General features: G+C 35.1%; 1 protein-coding gene across 4 annotated transcripts in view; it reads right to left on the bottom strand.

Annotated features, from left to right (window-relative positions):
* Positions 1-705: 705 nt before the first annotated feature.
* The window catches only part of LOC128989991 (solute carrier family 12 member 8), a 36,326-nt gene continuing 18,065 nt past the window's right edge, over positions 706-18,966 (bottom strand). For 3 of the 4 annotated variants that reach the window (XM_054412196.1, XM_054412187.1, XM_054412205.1), the window contains exons 4-14: positions 17,781-17,926; positions 16,447-16,681; positions 14,426-14,627; positions 13,015-13,115; positions 12,252-12,385; positions 11,462-11,661; positions 8,918-9,038; positions 8,280-8,306; positions 6,431-6,529; positions 4,769-4,947; positions 706-4,058 (exon numbers count right to left, since the gene is read on the bottom strand). In XM_054412196.1, coding sequence (XP_054268171.1) covers positions 3,881-4,058; positions 4,769-4,947; positions 6,431-6,529; positions 8,280-8,306; positions 8,918-9,038; positions 11,462-11,661; positions 12,252-12,385; positions 13,015-13,115; positions 14,426-14,627; positions 16,447-16,681; positions 17,781-17,926 — 1,622 coding nt within the window. In that variant the 3' untranslated portion in view covers positions 706-3,880. The remainder of the gene's footprint in view (positions 4,059-4,768; positions 4,948-6,430; positions 6,530-8,279; positions 8,307-8,917; positions 9,039-11,461; positions 11,662-12,251; positions 12,386-13,014; positions 13,116-14,425; positions 14,628-16,446; positions 16,682-17,780; positions 17,927-18,966) is intronic. The other variant, XM_054412213.1, reaches the window with a different exon arrangement.

The raw sequence follows: 18,966 nt of genomic DNA, 5'->3' as shown, positions 1-18,966 counted from the left end.
TATTCAAACCATCTTCAGTACAGTATGCACAAGCAAATTTAGTAGGGTTTAATAAAATAAAATTAGCAACCTCAATTTTGCTGCCCCCGAGAGCAAACAGCCCTCCTGCCCCACCCTCTCTCTAGCTCTAGCTGCGCCACTGCAATATGATCCCACATAAATAATTTTTTAGATTTTTGTTTTAACAATATACCACTTTCATAATATAATTGAATATGTATTTTAAAAAATGGTACACAGTAGCTCCTTTTTTTGCCAGCCATCTAGTTTAGTAGTAATACTATGATTAACATTTTTTCTGGACTTTTATTCCAGCCTGCAGACATAATTTTTATTTCTACTGGAGTTCCGGCATATAGGGCGAATGGAGTCTTTTGATTGGCTAATCCAACAGTGTCGTCACTGTCGTCATGACTTTTGGTGCTGTTTCTTAACTGGGCTATCCTAAAATTGATTGAAAATATTGATTCGATTAGTAAACCTTCATTCAATTTTTTATTATCAGCAAGTTTGGTTAGTTAGTTTAGGTTATAACAGTTTCATTTTTTAATTTCATATCGAATATCTCATCTGCTATCTGTCACTGTTGGATCAGCCAATCAAATGACTTCATTCCCCCTAAATGCCGGAACTTCAATTGAAATAAAAATTATGCTGCCTGCAGTTTGCCGGAGAATTGACTTTTAGAGGCTAAGAAAACAAAACTGAAAAAATAGCTATAATTTATTATTTTATAATTTGTTATTGTTTTATTACTTTGACTAACAGATAAAAATAGACACTTACAATCAAGTTAATTGCTAGGGTACACATTACAAAAATAAATAAATTTAACAATAAATACACACATTAAAAAATGACATTTAGGCTATGGCCAAACAGGCGTTTTTTCACGCAAGAACACAGCGTGAAAAAACGTGAGAAATATGAGCAGCATTAAATGTAATTAGGTATGCCACACCACGCAGTGTGTTTTCACGCAGATGCAGCGGCCTGCCACGGGCCTCCAGAAGAATGGACTAGGGTGCATTTTTGAAGCATGTTTTCACGCTCTGGCCCTGGTCACACGGGCAGGAGCAACACGCAGCGTCGCTCAAGTGGTCATGGAAAGTTTAAATCAAGATAAATTTAATTTTTTCCAGAATAGCGTAACATATTTTTGGGTCTAGCCAATTACAAATAGCCTACATGTGTTATCCTAAACATACGTCGACCTTACTGGACCACTTAATAATTTATTACTAAAAAAAGGAAAGAAATTTTGTTGGACTAAAGAATGTGAAGAGGCATTTATGTAGAGAAACATTTTAGTTATACTCAATGATTTGATAAAATCTAGTTATAAATTGATTTTAAATATCTCATAAATAGATTTATTTTATATTTTTTTTTTATACTAAATGTATATAATTAAATAATATGTTAACAAAATAAAATAATTTTTAGAGTTGTTTTCGTATTGAAATTAATAAACCATTCATATTTCTTATTCACTAGTCAAAAACAAGGTCACTATTCCGGCCATGAGGAAGGTATACAACATAATCACGTGAATTCAGCATTTGACTGCTGGTTGCCACTGTGTTTTGCTGGTCCTAGACTTCAACCGGTTCGAAAATAAATAAGCTACATGTTACCACGTGAAAAAACCAGCGGGAGTTCAAGCAGCATGAAAATAAGCTAATATTTACCGCGTGAAAAAACGCCCTTGTGGCTGTGGCCTTAGGCCTAATAAATATTATGAAAAAGTAATTAAATAACTCAATAAATAACTCACAAATAAATTAGAGGAGTATTGATTCAATAAATAAATTATAAATAAATTTGAGGAAAGTTAACTTGAGTAAAAAAAATTCCTTGTTAGCATAACTTTGAAAACAAATCCAACCAACTTAATGTAGTATTCTCAGTTTCAAAAACAAAATAATAACATTGGTTGACATGTTTCCAACAGTCTTTTCAATGAAATGATAAGCAAGATTAAATTATGGTTCTTATAATCATGGCAACAAAGCAAACAGCTTTTACTAAGACACAATTTTATGAAAACAAAAATACAAAATAGAGGGTAAATTGGTTCATCATAAAAACTGACAAATTGCTTTTTTTAGAATATAAATTAAAGCTACATTAATTCCCAAAGATGTTTCCAACTATATTAGTTGTGTAGTATTATTACTTCAAGTCACATTATGTATCATTATGTAAATAAATAATCTCATGAAGTACACTTACCATCACAGCCCACTTAGTAATTATACATAAATAAATGCAAAGATCCACAGAGAAGAAAGAGTCAGAAGTATTTTTTTTTCTATTAAGAAATGTCTTGCTAAAAAAAAATCTTACATTGCAATAGAAAAAGAGCATTGTTAACATAGGCATTAATGTACTATAAATAATGTTATTTTTTTAGACGGAAAATTGTTTGGCTTAGGAATGTGTTAGGATACAAGGAAATAGTTATTTGTGTAACTAATAATAACCGTTGTTATCTAATAATAATAAGGGCCGAAGTGGCTCTTTGCTGCACACAAGAGAAATGTTTACGCACAAGCCGTAGGCGAGTGTGGAAAGTTTCTCGAGTGCAGCAAAGGCAGTTCACGCTCGCGATACAAATTATATTTTTGCTACAGTTACTATAAAGCATATAAATAATTAGTCTTTCAAACACTGTACTGTACAACATATTTTTAGGTTAGGTTAAATCCAAACATTGAACGAAATGGGAAATGCTGCACCAGCTGATTGTAGTTGTAATATCTTTAACTGCAAATTCTTATTTTCAAGCGTAAGCATATTACGTGCCTAATAAAAGCACACTGTTTTGTGTTGTTTGGTTGGAATACTGATGTGCGGCAAAAAAAAATCTGTGGGGAAAAAGTAAGAAGATGCAGCAATTAGCAACTTTCTGGGCCACTTTGTCAAGTCACTGTGGGGAGTTACATAACTAACTTACCTAGGAACTACTACTATCCTAGGAAAATAGATTTTTTTCGTAGGTAGGTTTAACAGCAGGCTTACCTTACTGACAAAAATTTATGCACATAGCACATAGAATTTTCGGACTACTAGCTCCTTCTTCAGTCTACTAGAAAATCCTTAGAAACCCTGGCCTAAAGCCAACTTTACAGAAAAACGTCTTTTGCCTGCGACTAGCTTTTGAAAAAAGCCAGGGGAGTTAAGTATCAAATAAAATATGTTGTGGACTTTTTGTCCTATCAACAACGCTGAATTATTTTCTTTGGTAAATTAACTATGTATTAGGCCTTTAGAGCACCAAATTATTTTTAGGTTAGTTGATGGCTTAGTCTGAAGTGCAAAAGACAGTGAAACCATTGCAGCAATAACTTGTTTTCCCAATCGATGTTACCACTCAAATTTTATTAATATAGTCAATTCTTGTACTGCACTGCTTCACTTTTTGCTTTGCTAAATATAATTCATACACAGGCTTCCGAAGCCTAAGTGGATGGGCAATTTGAAGGTTTTAAGACTGTGCTAACATTTTTTCAACTGTGTAAAAGAACAATTTTATGAACAAAATTGTAGACTCTGATTCTATCTTCTCTGTGAAGAGGACATCAAGGATACTCAATAAAACAAGGCACTGTCAACGGCCTCTAGGTAAATATTACTAGTCAACAAGCACTTAAGAAGATGGCTCAAGTAATTCAAGAAATCATTGTAGTCATTTCCCATAGCAAATATAAAAAAGCTTTGCAACGTTTTGTGGCCTCGATTCTGATTCAGAGTTAAGTGAGGCAGTTAAACTGACCGTAAAATGTCTGAATCTAATTAAATATAATCTAAAATAAAAACGGTCCATCTTCTTACATGCTCGTCATCATAGACTAAGCTCTGTACACTTGATGTTTGATTATCTCAACAACTGGACGTCCCCGTAGGCCGACTGGCCAGGACGGATGGAGGCAGTTTGGTGGAAGCGTTGTCTATAGGCAAAGTCTTCATTCTCCTCATTGATTTGATCACGACACAAATTCAGGTTGGGGACTTCTGGTGGAATAACTATCTCCTCATAGTCAACACCTTTTCTCCTGAGAAAAATGATTACATATTTACGTATATACGTTTGGTTTAAAAGTATAGTTTAAAATGTAATAAATAACCTAAAAGTATATAAATTTCTTAATGTTATTGATTTTCATGAACTTAAAATGACTCTATAGATAAAGCTGTAATTGTTAATGATGTTTGTAATGAGAATGTCTCTAGAAGATGTAAACCAGAGCCAAATTATCATCTCTTATGATAACAACAATATCCTTTAAATTCGTTACGATCACAACTCAACAAAATGACGAGAAAGGAGAATTAACCAAATGTTGTTAATGATGACACGCTCTCCATCAACTGGTGGCAATTATTTAAAAATTACAATTTTCTGGGGTCATCGAAATACACATTTAGTTGAAAATCCCTGAATTGCCATTAAAAGAGATTGAATAACCCTAGCCCATACTTTTTTGGAACTCTAATACATTTTACTGCTTCGCAGAAAAAATAACCCTCTTGAATCCCTACTTTGTTATTACTATTCTTGCAACTATGATTTTTTTCAAGGCTCTCCCTAACCACACAATTTTAGCATAGACTAAGCAACACAAGGGAGTAAGATTTATCTATGATTTTAGTAATACAGGTCTGTGAAAGTAAAAAATTACATGGATACTTAGTGAATGACTATTGTATTGAAAAACTTCAAAACAGAATATATGAATCTACAAAATTCCAAGTTTGAACTGACCCACAAATCCTTAGTAGAGCGATCTGAAGCCAGCGGAGAAGTCTAAACTGGCTAGAAGCTCCTGGTTTAACGGCTGGGTTGCTCAAACCAACATACAGCCATATAACAAACACTGCTCCGAGATTGGCTGCTGCAATACCCCAGTCCACCATCAGCATCATGCCTACCTTTACAAGTGCCTGCAGTAAAAAATTACAATAAATCATAAATCAATTCAATAATCTTAATCTTTAAGATTATCTCCTCACCTGTATTAAATAGGCATTCTTAAACATACCCAGACATTTGACATGGGCTACTTAAAGTCAAAATATGTGTGACTTATTTTCCACACACAAGCTCACATCTTAGTTCACAAATAGATACAGTAGACTCCCTCTTATCCGGACACCTTTTAACCGGACATCGGTTTAACAGGACTACACTCGGCAGAAATTACATCTCTTCACTTAGACGATTTTGATCAGCACATCCGTTTAACCGGACTAGATCGGCAGGAAGTGGGCAGTACTGAAACTACTGTTCTCGTGGGAAAGATTTGAGACCAGTGATCATGTGTCTAAATACAACGCTCTCCTAAAAATACACATTTAATTAAACGGTCCGTTTTGACGAGTTTTTGGGGAGGTCGGTTTAACCTTAACCAGAAAAACTTTTATTCATACTGGCCTCGGTCCCAAGGAGTCTGGATAAGAGGGAGTCTACTGTATGTAATTAATGTCAGTTTTACTTTAACGTTAGGGTTTTTGGTTGATTAGTGTGGCAAACATTTAGGCGTGCTTATTAATAGAGCAGTCTCAGGCATTGTCTCTTTGGCCATGAGAAAGCCAAATAGGTTGAGGATTTCAATCCCCTCTTGGTTAGAGGTGTAAACAACTCAAAAGAAGTTCACCTGGGAGGAGCTTGATTGTGGATCCTAATAGAAACAGTGGACAGCTTGTCTTGGGTATTCTTTGTGTGTTACACCACAAATCAGGCATTTTGCATCTTTTAGCTTATCATTCATTACTCTGTATTATTGTCTACTCTGATTAGTAAAAAGAGGTGTGACCAACAAAAACTTTTTCACAATAATTTTGGATTCGATAAGACGAGAGGGAATCAGGAGATCATTTAAAAACTACGTATAGTTAAAACACAGAATTCTTGGAGCGTGGAGTTTAAATACCTTCGTCACATAAAACCTTCCAACAGCAGCTCCTAGGGCGTTTTGTATGAGGACAACCATTAGCAGTGCCGGATTCATCACTAAGCCGTGGCCTTCGAGCAAAAGGGAGCCGCATCGTTTTTGTACAAAATAATTTCTTACAACAAATATATAATGATTCGTCACGATCACATGTATTGATTCGATGACCCTGTAATCGCACAAAATATTCTCGATTTCACGGCAATCACGGTTAACAATGATGTCCCCAGATCCCCGTGATCTCGGAAGATATTTCATCTAAGGGGCCAGGGCTGCTGGGGTTAATTTGGCCTATGGCAGCAAGTACCCCAAATTTGGCACTGCCTATAAGGTAGTAGGTTGAAACAAATGATTAGATAGCACACAAACTGTTGATTTTAGATAGTAACAATAACCCAATTTTGGAGCATTCCATAAAAAAATGTCAATGGTGATGAAAAAACAAAAACAAATCTGCAGGATAGACTACTCACCCCAAACAGAGACAGCCATCGGTTGCACAGACTAGAGTACCATCGTCCTCTCTTGTTGTGAACTCTCACATTGGACTGTTCCTGACTTCCTGTCTCCAACTGTAACAATAAATCACTGTGTCATCTTTATTGTTTACATAAGAACATTTTTACTACGAAACATATAATTTTTTTATGAATCATCAATGTTTATTTATTTGGGTTAAGACCTTATTTTCTTTGATAAAATGAGACTATTCATTGCTTGCATTATTTGAACACCTTATTTTGCTGTTTGTCATACACTCTGATTTTTTAGTCCACCCCAGAATTCATTCGCATACGAAATTAAGAAAACCCCAGAAAATATTTGATTTGGCAATGGAAGTGGTAGAAAACCAAAGAAGTTGGGGTCAAATGCCAAATAGGTTTCCAATGGCCAGAGGAAAGAAAGTATGTAAGTAAAATTCTTCACAGAAGTTATTTTTTAAAAGGCCAAGGGCAAAATAGTCATGTTTAAAGAATAAAGGGATAGCAGCTTACTTGTATAAGAAACAATTTAGGTAGGCCATAGCCCATAGTACACACAGAAAACACACAATATTTCATCCCCTGGGGAACTTCGTCAAGAGCAGACAAAGGGAATCGGACATAATGATTGTTGTTGGCTGTAGCCGGTGGGACTCCAGTGATATGAGTGTTTACTGTTAATCTAACGGTGAGGCAGGCTTCCAGAAAAATATTATCTTACAGCTAATCTTTGAACAATGCTCCAGGAATCAGTAAATACCAAATTTCTCAGTGAAATATCTGCTACCAATATTTAATTGGTTACTATGTCTAAAACTGATAATCAAAGGAAATCAGTAACGATATTAATATACACCGCGGTCCCGCTAATCCACACAGATTGGGACCAGACTCTGATTGGATAACCAAATTTTTCCGATTTGTCTGGAATACAGTAAAATTGCATAAGAAAATTCGAACAATGTATTTTTTCCTACAGTCACCCATCAAAGTGGGCTTCCTTGCACTGATTGTAGTACAGAAAGCTGCTAATTGCTGCATTTACTTACTTTACCACACACTTTTACTTTGTCGCACAGTTTTTACTTCGTCGCACACCAGTATTCCAACCAAACAACACAAAACAGCGTGCTTTTACTATGCATGCAATCCGTGTACGCTTGGAAATAGGATGGCAACACTTAAAGATACTATGACTACGATCAGCTGGAGCTGGTACAGCGTTTCCCATTTCGTTGATGTTTTAAAGACTAATTATTTATATGATTTATAGTAACTGTAGGGAAAATATAATGTGTAACACGAGTGCAAACTGCCTTTCCACACTCGCCTACGACTTGTGCGTTTAAACACTTCTCTCAAGTGCAGCAAAGTGTCACTTTGCCCACTAGTTATGATTGGCCAAATATTTATCTTGCAATCACCAAGAGTATGTCCCTTGATCATGGACACATTGTAAATATTTCCTCCGGTTACAACTATACTGTCATTGTTTTCTGGGATCATGGAAATATCTGTGATTATCCAACACAATCACAGCAACACCCGTAATTGCGTTCTTCTTACCCAATTACCTCTAAGAAAAAAAAAAGAAAGCTGTTAGTGAATGAACGCTTGCCCATAGGCTATTAGAGACTACTCAAAATTGTCTGGCTCTAGACAAAATTCACAAACAATTCAGGAGCTTTTTCAGTTTGGTTAGACACTCTATTTAGTATTTCGAAACCCTCAGCTATGATTTAAAATTCAATACAGTAACCTTTTCCCCCCCACAAATGGTTGGGATCAGCGGGGTATATAAGTTATCAATAGTGCTTGATTTTTTATAATTTGAACTTACCATTTCAGGCTCATCGTCATAGTCATCCTTGAAAGCATTGGGCATAAAATTAATAAGAAAAACATTTAAGTTGTCTTAACAGAACAAAAGTAACTACTTTGTTATCATAACTAAAATACTCCTGCCGCAGCAAATCTTCCTACTAAGCGAATTTCCAATTCCATTTGTCTTGTGATGCAAAATTCTAGCGCGGGGGGGGGGGGAGAATAAACTTGAATACCAGTTTCTAGGCTATGCCTACCCCTAGAACCAGCCACACTCAAATTTCTTCCCCGGAGTGCTCAGAAGGAGCCGAGAAAAATCCAGGGGTCGATACGAAGTTGTCACGGCTTTGACTGATCAATTTATTGGATTTAATCAAAGGCTCAGAGCTCTAGAAGCGCTCAGGAAATCCTGCAGAAGCTCAGTAGGAGCTGTTTCATCCCCACCTTCGTTTAAGGGTTTTGGAGAATTTTGCCTAACTTTTAGATTGACTCTGTAGGGTCGACAAGCATTCTATCCTAGCCAATGTGATATGATTACTGGTGATTCTCTCTGATTGGGGCAATGAGAACTGGTTTTGAATGGGGCAATGTTAGACCTGGTTTTATTTAAGCCATGGAACACCAAAAACAAAGAGTAACAACTAAAACGCTTACCTGAGTATGGCCTCTGTGTTGACTCCTCTCGGGGAACAGAGTGTCTAGGTCGGAGCTGGCCGAATGTTGAAGACTTGGAGACGAACCGTGCATCCGTCCGTTGGCTGACGTTGAAGACGACCTAACCAACATACAGTATAAACTACATCTCCATGTGCTCAGGAGTTATTCATAACACTTATAAATTAGCTATTAGTTTCCACATCATGAACCACTAGCAACACCACGAGTCAGCCATAGTTATTTTCTTTTGGCTAATGTTTTGTTTAAAGTTTCGTGTTTGTGTAGGTGTTAATGACAATACTTAACTCAGTGATGATGAGGACAGCTTAGTTAAGTTTGTTGTTGGAAGGATATTTAAACCCGTTTATTTATTACATAGGTAGTTGTTTCTCAATAAAACACAAATAAAAACTACGTACCTAACTAGTACTGTAGCCGAGTCACGAGATGGCCCCCCGGTTGGACAACATACAATGCGGAGTTGAGTAAAATGTGTTGAAAGTTGAAGGTGTTTTACCGGAGCCTGACAGCAGGCATGCTAAAAACAAAAGCAAACGATTGTGTGTTTTTAGCGAATTTCCCTATAGGGAAGTAGCTATTACCGTAGGTGGCACGGTAAGACCTAGACCCGGGACCGATTTACTTTTTCATTTTGATGTCCCCAGAGGCCAAAAACACCATTCGTTCAAATTTTTATATATGTATATATATATATATATATATATATATTATATATATATAGACTTATATACGTCCGTGAACGCGATAACTTGAGTAATTTTTGTCCAATTTTGATGAAATTTGGTTTAAAGGTGTAAAGCGGGATAAACTTGAATGAGTTCGCGAACCAGCACGATCAGACCATGGGAACGGGGCTTTACGGGGGGTTTTATGGGGTAAAAATTGGTTTTTCTCACTTTTGACCCTCAAAACACAAAATTTCCCAATTTCTCTTTAGACCTTTTTAAAGACCTTAAAAAAACAAATAATTTAGTATATAAAAGTATTTTTGTTCGATTATTAGTAACGGAGAAAATTAAAAAAATTGTAAATTTAAAATTCCCATGTTATTCTTATGGAGAATATTGTAAAATGTTGTAGTTTGCTTGTTTATGGATATATTTTGATCAAACTTGGCAAATTTATTTATTTTGTACTAAGCTATCAATATTTTACTCAAAAACCCACTTTATTAGTTTCCTTGTAGCAGCAAACCTAGGTACTCGTTAAACCTAATGTTATTAAAATATATTTAACTGAAAATCAATTCAGACAAATGGAAATTCGCTTAGTCGGCAGGTTTGCTGCGGCGGGGGTATTTATGTTTTTGTCCAGTTAAAGGAACAAGTAACTTATTACTTTTAACCCCTATACATAAGTAAACGGAGAAAGTATTGTTTTTGTCAACATTTTCGAGTTTGAATTTTGAGTGGATATATCCCATTTTGGGTCCCCCTGAACCCAAAAAAGCGGTTTTCGAAGTGATGTCTGTATGTGTGGATGCGTACAGAGCTACAGACACACACCTGTGGTCCAATTTTGATGAAATTTGGTCTGTAGGTACTAATACCTCCAGGAATTATTTTTAATTTTTTTTTATTTTGTACTTTTAATGGGGATTTTCCCACAAAAAACCTAAAATTATGAATTTTCTCGAAAATGACCCAAACGATTTTTATAAAAAATTAGTATGTTATTGTCCTTCAAATTCTGAACAAAATGGTACAAATCCCGTTCCCGTAAAAATTACGGTTCAAAAGCTATTGTAACTAATGTTATTTTCCCATAAAAAAACCATAAAATAACAAAAAAATGGATATTTAGGAAAAAAATTGGTTTTGATCAAAATTAATATGTTATGGTCCTTGTAATTCTAAAAAATAGTACAACCACCCATTGCTATACAATTAGGGTTCAAAAGTTGTTGCAACTACTGCGATTTTTTACTATGAGATATCATATTTACTCCTTTTGTATTATTTACAAACATAACATATTAACATTATTATTTACAAAAGGTGTTTGTAAATAATACATTAGGCCTATTTACTAGCAAAATGTATTTGTTTATTTTTAAAATGTATAGTTTAATTTTATTACCTAACGTTTGTATAAAAATATTAATTGAATATTAACGAATTAACCCACAAAAACAATAAAAGTTTATAAAAAATTACTAACAATATTCCAAGAAATAATTTGAAAACTTTTGTTACAATCAAAACAAAAGTTTATTTTAAAAATTTGTGCTTTATTTAATTTTTGGCTAAATATGTTAAAACCTTTTGGCAATGGGTTGCCAGCTCAGTAACGCCCTCAAAAAATCGCTAGGCCAGGTTCCAGGGGCCATCTTGTAACTCGGCTACAGTAAAATCCTTGCGACCAATTTATTATGGGAAGGGAACTAAATGGAGCTACTTAGTAAAAGTAGAATTTATTTTTTAACAAAATGTTAATGAGCAAAAGAATAATTTCATAAGGGGGTTATTTGAATAAACATACTCTAATTTTATATTATTGCTAAACGATAAGGATACACACCTAAACCTCAACTCTCTCTGATGTTGAATGTCGAATGTCTGCGCCAGAGCGAAGTAAGCGTAGTCCACAGTAGCATAGGTCATGAGGAATGGCATCGTCACGATGGGAGCTAGAGTGTTAATGTTGCCACAGAGTGTGAAGGTGATGATCACTGTTGCCACTACGCCCATAGCATAAACTGGTACCCTGTTGGGACCTCGCTGGAAATATTAACAGTTAAGTCAAGTCAAGTCAACTCATCTTTATTCACAGTATGCACACAGTTCATGAGAATAGTGTCAAATCAAAAACTTAATACTATGATTATGACTAAGAGTTTAAAAGTGTAAGTATTAAGTAATTTTAACCAAGTATTATGCAATATTACTTATCAATAGGGATTAATGTATTAAATTTTTAGATAAATAAATATATGCTCACTTACCACTTACACTTATTATATTCACACAAGTAGAAGTTCATTTATGAGCTCTATTGTTGTTGTTTTAAAATTATTTTCTATGCATTATATTAATAAGTTACTGCACAAATATTAATAATTAATTTATTTACAATCGTACTTCAGCTTGTAACAAGGTTGTTTTACAAGTTACATGATCTAGGGCTAAGGAGTTAATTAAACTTACACATCCTTCGATCTTTTTGGTTTAAACTCGACTCGAATTCGAGAATCAAATCTTTTGCCAATTACTCGACTCGAACTCGACTCGACCTGAAAAACCTGTGCTCACACATCTCTAATTAATTCTGATCATATTCATAAATTCTAAACAGCTTCTACATGACATACCCCTTTTCCTAGTATATGGATGCCAGGAATGACATTCTCATTAGCTATCGATTGGAGGACGCGTGGAGTACCGTACATAGCTCCCAGACAGCTTGACATAGAGGAGACGTACAGCCCGGCTAGTAGAGGAACACCTGCAAAACAACAACTGTCACTCTACTAAATTTATATCATTTTAACACTATTTTGGGTCATGAAAAGTAGATAGAGGTGCCAAGTTACTAAGGTTTTTTACTTAAAATTAAAAAAAAGTTGATTCTAAGTAGGCCTATCTTATCTTTACCAATGTATCTTTGAAATCTGTCAAAGTTCTTGCTGTCGAAACTCCTTACATACCTTAAAAATCACAATCTGTTATTTGCTCTTCATTAGGGTGGGCAAAATGAATAATTTTAAATCCAAATCCAAAAAAAATCTAATCTCAAATCCAAACACAGTTTTTATCAAATAAAATACAAAACCAATTGTGCAAATCATTACTCAATGTAGCTATTTTCTAAAATTTAACTTTCAACTGATTATTTAATAAAACCTACGGCTGAGTCTAAAAACTGTTTATCCAGCTTCCAACACATTAAAACTCAACATTTAGCCAGATTTAAATAATAATTATTTATAGTTTAGAAACCATTATCTTTACAAGAAAATTACACTCACAAAACTTAACCAATGTTTTAAGTAGGTAGGTAATAAAAAATCATTTTATTCTTCTACTGTAATTTAAATTAAATCAATTCATGGAATCAGAATCATTTGCACTTACGGAGGGCTGAAACTTTGGCAGCAATCATAAAGTCTGTTCTAAGAGCTTCTCGAGTGCAAGTTGCTCCAAGGAAGAACACAAAAATCAGGTACAACCCAGTCCTGAAGAAATCAGTGTGTTAAAAATTAAATCAAATCATTTATCATTCAAACTAAACTGCCTTAAAAAGTCTAGATGCAGAGTTTCTGGGACTAAAACTCTATCCAACCATGTAAAACAAATTTAAAAGTCAAACTATTATATATCTCTAAACAGCAACATGGTAATCAATGATTCTTATTTCTTTTACTGAAACATTGATAAAAACCACACATTTCTGTAATTGAAGACACACTTCTATCTTTCCTTTCTTTTACAAGGTTAACATGCATTTGATATAAGAAAATTATGTTTTTTTATATTTACACAAAAACTAAAAGAGATACGAAGTAAGTCTAAATTACCAAGTTGTTTAGAATTAAAAAACCTATAAAATGATATGCCACTTGACTTGTGTTGCTATTTGAAAATTTCAAACAATGGGCATTTGCAAATTATTAAGTCTTTTTTTTATTATAAAAAAAAAACTATACTTGTAGCATATCACAGTAAAGCTAATTTCATAACGAGTAAGAAAATTCAACCGAAGAAGGGTTAAGTGCATTGCTATAGGAAACACAGAGTATTAAAAACATATTGATTTTTCCCACACAAAAAACTGCCGCCATTTTAAAACGGAAAAAGATAATTAATTTCTGTTTTCGCCAAAATGTTTGTCTAAAACCCTTAAAAATTATGTATAACATGACATATGTTTACATTTGAAAATTCCAATATTCAAAGTAGTGACCCTCAGTTTTTTTGGTCACTAAAATTTTGACAATATTTTTACATTTTTCCTTGGTGTCCATTTAGCGGGAAATAATTTTATTTCATCCTCGTACGTTAAGCCGTTTTTCCGTAATCAATTTGAGACACCTTACGTTGGACACCCTGTATATAAACCTCAACTGCCCGTCACTATTAATTTCTGGTTTGTGTGGTGTTTTAACACGTTGAGGTACTGTTACAGAATAATTCACAAGTAAGCCAGTTGGTAGAGGTTTTGTTTTAAAATCGTGACTAATATGGATTTACAATACTTATAATCCGTGATCACAGTGCCATCCTCAACATATTTCATATTTGCAGTGCAATCGTGAACATTTTTTGCTGTCACACAGCACCAGCATCAAAATGTCAGCAGGGCAAACATGAGCAGGATTATTGTGAACATCTCTTGTAACTACGGAGGCATCATCATCGTCTATTACTATGTGTCAAAATTGCTGACGATTGGAACAAATTTCATTCCAAGAAAATCCTGAATCAAATGAAAGTTTAATCCCATTCATCCCTACTTTAGAGCATCTGTTCTAACAGCACTACTTACCCAGTAGCGCAAGCGGCTAATGTTCCATTGGGTATGTCATTGGAAGGGTTACGTAGGTCTCCACTCATGTTGATGCCAGCCAACACCCCTGTAACCGTGGGAAAGAACACTCCAAGCGTAGTGAACCAACCGTAACCGTCTGAGTACGCGGGAAACAGGTTAGCCTCGAGATTCCCAGACATCCAGCCTTGGAAACCACTCCCTACAAACAATTGAGTTATATGTCAGAGATTGATTAAAGGGTTATGTGGTTTTAGCACAACTATCAGGACATTGATTTGGTTTTTTTTATTTAGCGACTAAAAAATACTTGTAAGAATAAAAAAATATGAGATCTATCCATCTATTACTTGAAAACAAAGTTTTTACATCAAACCCATCCAATTCACACCTTTCTCTTACCGGTACTTTGAAAGCATGAAGGACAAGTTGTTGGGTGTGTTGTTTTTAGTGGTTAGAGTATTGGACTTCTGTGCAAGAGCGACAAGTTTAATCCTCCCTACATCCACAGAAATGAAAGTGTTTAGTCCACTTTCCCTCAAAATGTTTGTTTAAACAAAACAAAAGTTCTTAGAATTGGACTGGTGGTCTTAGTTATAAGATTCTCCATGTAAACGTAACGTACCAAGGGTTGAGGAAGACTCCTCACTACATAATAAAACCAGTTATTTCAATTAGACCAGTAAATATTTTGAAACCCAATGTACAGTTAACTACCATTGTGAATAAGGAAACAAATTTGAAATAAAAACCAACACTAGCAGCAGACAGTTAGGAACAAATTTTACGTAAAACCACAAAACTCAAAGCAAATTGAAAACTTTCTGATTCATCTTAAAATTGTTTTAAGAATAAATTAATGCAACAATAACGAAGGTTGTTATAGTTCCAGTATCCAATAGCTTTGATTATTAATACAACTAGACATTCCATCCCCATGTTAAATTTGTAGCCAGTCTTTTAACCACCAACAGATTGTGCTGATATAAATTACTGATTTCTGTTGAATACACAATATATTTACCAATCCAAAGTAATGGAATGACTTAATGTGAGCTTTAGAAACTGTTACGACTCATCAACTTGACCAGCAACAAAAAATAAGGTATAAAATATAGTTTTAGACACTAGCTCATTCTATGTCTGGCTCACACAACTACGTTTTTTTTTTTTACAAAAAATTGGCTACAGCTGGTCCAATGGGCCAAAATTGGCTATAGATGGGACGTCTACTTCAGTACCAGTATCCAATAGTCAATGCTATAACTTACTTGATTTTGATTTTATGAACAATTAACGAGAACTGTACAAAATGTGTCGTTAAAAGTCTCAAGCAGTAAGAGCCCATCTTGGATTCAGTATTGACAAAATGATTAACCCTTCCCGGACGGGCGAAATCGTGACATAGGACGGGAAAAAATGAGAGGAAAAAATAAAAATTAATTTTCCTTATTTGTGTTTTGTTATACAAGTATACATGAAATAAACACAATGGAACACTTCATACTCTCAAAATAATTTTTTACTCGTTTTTTAACTATGCGGACATATCTGCCACCCGTCTTTGAAGATATGACCATGGCAACGTTAGGCAATAAATAAAGAACAAAATATGTAAACAATAAATAATGACAACGTAATGTTGAGCGCGAAACGTTGAGAGAGGAGCGTAGGAGTGGTGGTAGGTGCGCGTGAGGTGGGGGGTGGCGCAGAAGAGGGGTTGGCGCGCAAGAGAGAGGGGAGAGCGGGGGAGAGCGCAGCCATGGAGAGAGCAGGAAAGTCACGCAGGAATGTACCGCAATGGTTGTACCGCAAAACAACTGCTCAAGCACCTGCCAGTCTGTCTGAAGAGAAGGCGGATACAACCGCTTCCAGTCCGGAACATCAGTCCTTTATCGCCAAAGACTTATGCGGATTTATCCATCACCCATCCGCGAAGGGTTAAGCCATCAATAGCAAAGTTATTGCAATGAACATACACTAAGACTACCAACTATTACTGTGTAATATTGTATGCATACGTCTTTCAGTATGTACAAAGCTGCCAACAGCGAAATCAAGTCCAGCAAGCAGCAGAACTAGCAGCAAAGCAAACTGTAGCTTCACCACCCACTTGACCCCGGCGAGATTGATGACCGAGAGCAGCAAAACTGCTGCGCTAGCGAACAACCGATGAGCACTGGCGTTGGCTCCCAGACCCACCAGTCCAGCAATAGCCTCTCCTAGACCAAGGACAAACAGCGAGCATCCAACTGCCTGCAAAATGTTAATTGATCAATAAAGGTAACTATTTGAAACACTATTTTTATTTTTGTTTTTTACCCTTAGTGAAAATCCTGGTTAAACATATCTCAATAAAAGGAAATCATGCAAATAAGTCTGTGAACTATTTAGAGGTGCTTTAGTTAATTTTTTAAAACCAAATTTGGAAATAAAATATTTAACACACAAAACAAGATTGAAATTAAATCAAATATTTTTATGAGACCAGAATAAAAATACATTCAACCTGAGTTGGAAAAATATAAATGAAGTAAAACACAAGGATGGGAATATTAAGTGTAATGACTGCATAAATAACTTAAAAGTTAAAACCATCGTAGAAATTTACAGAAATTAAAAAAAAAAACATAATATTAAAAAATACAACTATACTTTGTAGATACATATATCACGCAAACACACTTCAGCAATCACAAAAAAAAACTTTAGACGCCCTACGATACATTGGGCGAAAAAATTTTGTCCTCCTTTTACAAAACTTTAACAATATACAGTAATGTCTAAACAAACTAAAATATATAAAAGAACATGAATCAATGAAAAACGTTTAATTTGATTTAATATGCATCCATTAAATCACTAGCGATCAAACACTGAAAGGATAGCCTATAGAAAAAAGGGTACTTTCCTGTTAAAGGGAACATTCATTATTATCGATGATTTTTTCCGATATATCGATATTAACAAATTGAAACATATCAGCTGACAACTACGATAAATATTGTTCAGTATATGAAACTGTTCTAAAAAAAATAACCTTACATAACTAACCAAACTTGCTGTAACATTTAAAAATTCCGTGTTTAACTTGCCTTTTCTATTATCAAACCCAAACGGAAGTTTTAAATGGTACAGCAAGTTTGGTTGGTTGTGTTAGGTTAGCTTAGAATAGTTTCATTTCTTAATCCATATAGACTATTTTAGCCTAAACAAGATCAGTTAGTTGTTGTTGTCAATTTGTAATAGATCTGATCGGAAAACAAAAATATCGATATATCGAAAAAAAATCATCGATAATAATGAATGTTCCCTTTAACAGGAAAGTACCGAAAAAAGCTTATGAATCACGTACCTGACCAAAGACGTAGACGAGGCCTATGGCTCCACCTAGACGTGAACCCAGCACATGAGCCAGTAGGAAGTACACTCCCCCACTCTCCATACGACATCGCTCACAGATACCAACCGCAGACAATACTGTGATCAACGCTACGCCAACTGAGAACAATTAAATGTTTATCCGTCTCACAGAGTTTATAAACTTTAAATACTCACATCTATATTTATAAAAGAGGAAGTTTGTAAATATATATTTGAACGTTATGGACTCCGAAACCGCTCGACAGATTGTAATGAAACGTTCAGTCATTATTAAGCATTATTCAAGGACGGTTTGTTTGTGTGAAGTTTGGTGCAGATCTGTCAAAAGGGCTCTGCCCCAGTGGCTCTGGAGTTTCCCATGTTAACCTTATGAGTACTTATATTTAAATGTAGGTAATTAAAGAATCTTAGGAGCTGGTCCAACTAAACAATTTGATTCTGTTATGTTCAATAGCATTAAAAAGTTTATAAATTTACCAACAGAGTGCAGCACTATTATTTTTTTAATTCAAGACAACAGCTAATTTGCAACCAAAAGGTGAGTGAGCGTAGCGAACAAACTTCAACCTGGAGGCGAGTTAGCATAGCAAACGAGCTCTAACCTAAAGCTGAGCTGAGTAAGCGTAGCAAACGAACTTCAACCAGGACGTGTTTGAGCGATGCGAACGAGCTCATCTTGAAAATAAACGAGCATTTGACATAAAACCACATTAGGACAGGACGACGTCTGTTGGGCCAGCTAGTAGAAATATATAGCATGTAAATACCATCTAATAATATATTCTAGGTCTGTTTAACATATGTTTGTTGCCAGAACTTCAATGATTTGAAAAAGCATTCAGAAAACAAAGCTGTGGCTTCATGTTTAATAACTTCATAAATTAAAAAGAACCCGAGTGGCGATTAAAAATTATAGAAAAAGGGGAGGTAGGGAAAAAGTGGGTAGTTGAGGTGGAGTTCAGCTAGCTCACATGGGAAATTATAGTTCAGGTGGAGTTCAGCTAGCTCACTTGGGAAATTATAGTTCAGGTGGAGTTCAGCTAGCTCCCTTGGGAAATTATAGTTCAGGTGGAGTTCAGCTAGCTCACATGGGAAATTATAGTTCAGGTGGAGTTCAGCTAGCTCACTTGGGAAATTATAGTTCAGGTGGAGTTCAG

This window comes from Macrosteles quadrilineatus, unplaced genomic scaffold (assembly GCF_028750875.1).
Source record: "Macrosteles quadrilineatus isolate MER2022 unplaced genomic scaffold, UCM_ALF_1.0 Scaffold_1__1_contigs__length_201487025, whole genome shotgun sequence".
NCBI classification, from domain to species: domain Eukaryota; kingdom Metazoa; phylum Arthropoda; class Insecta; order Hemiptera; family Cicadellidae; genus Macrosteles; species Macrosteles quadrilineatus.
The sequence above is the reverse complement of the archived record's forward strand: the minus strand, read 5'-3'. Positions and strand labels throughout refer to the sequence as shown.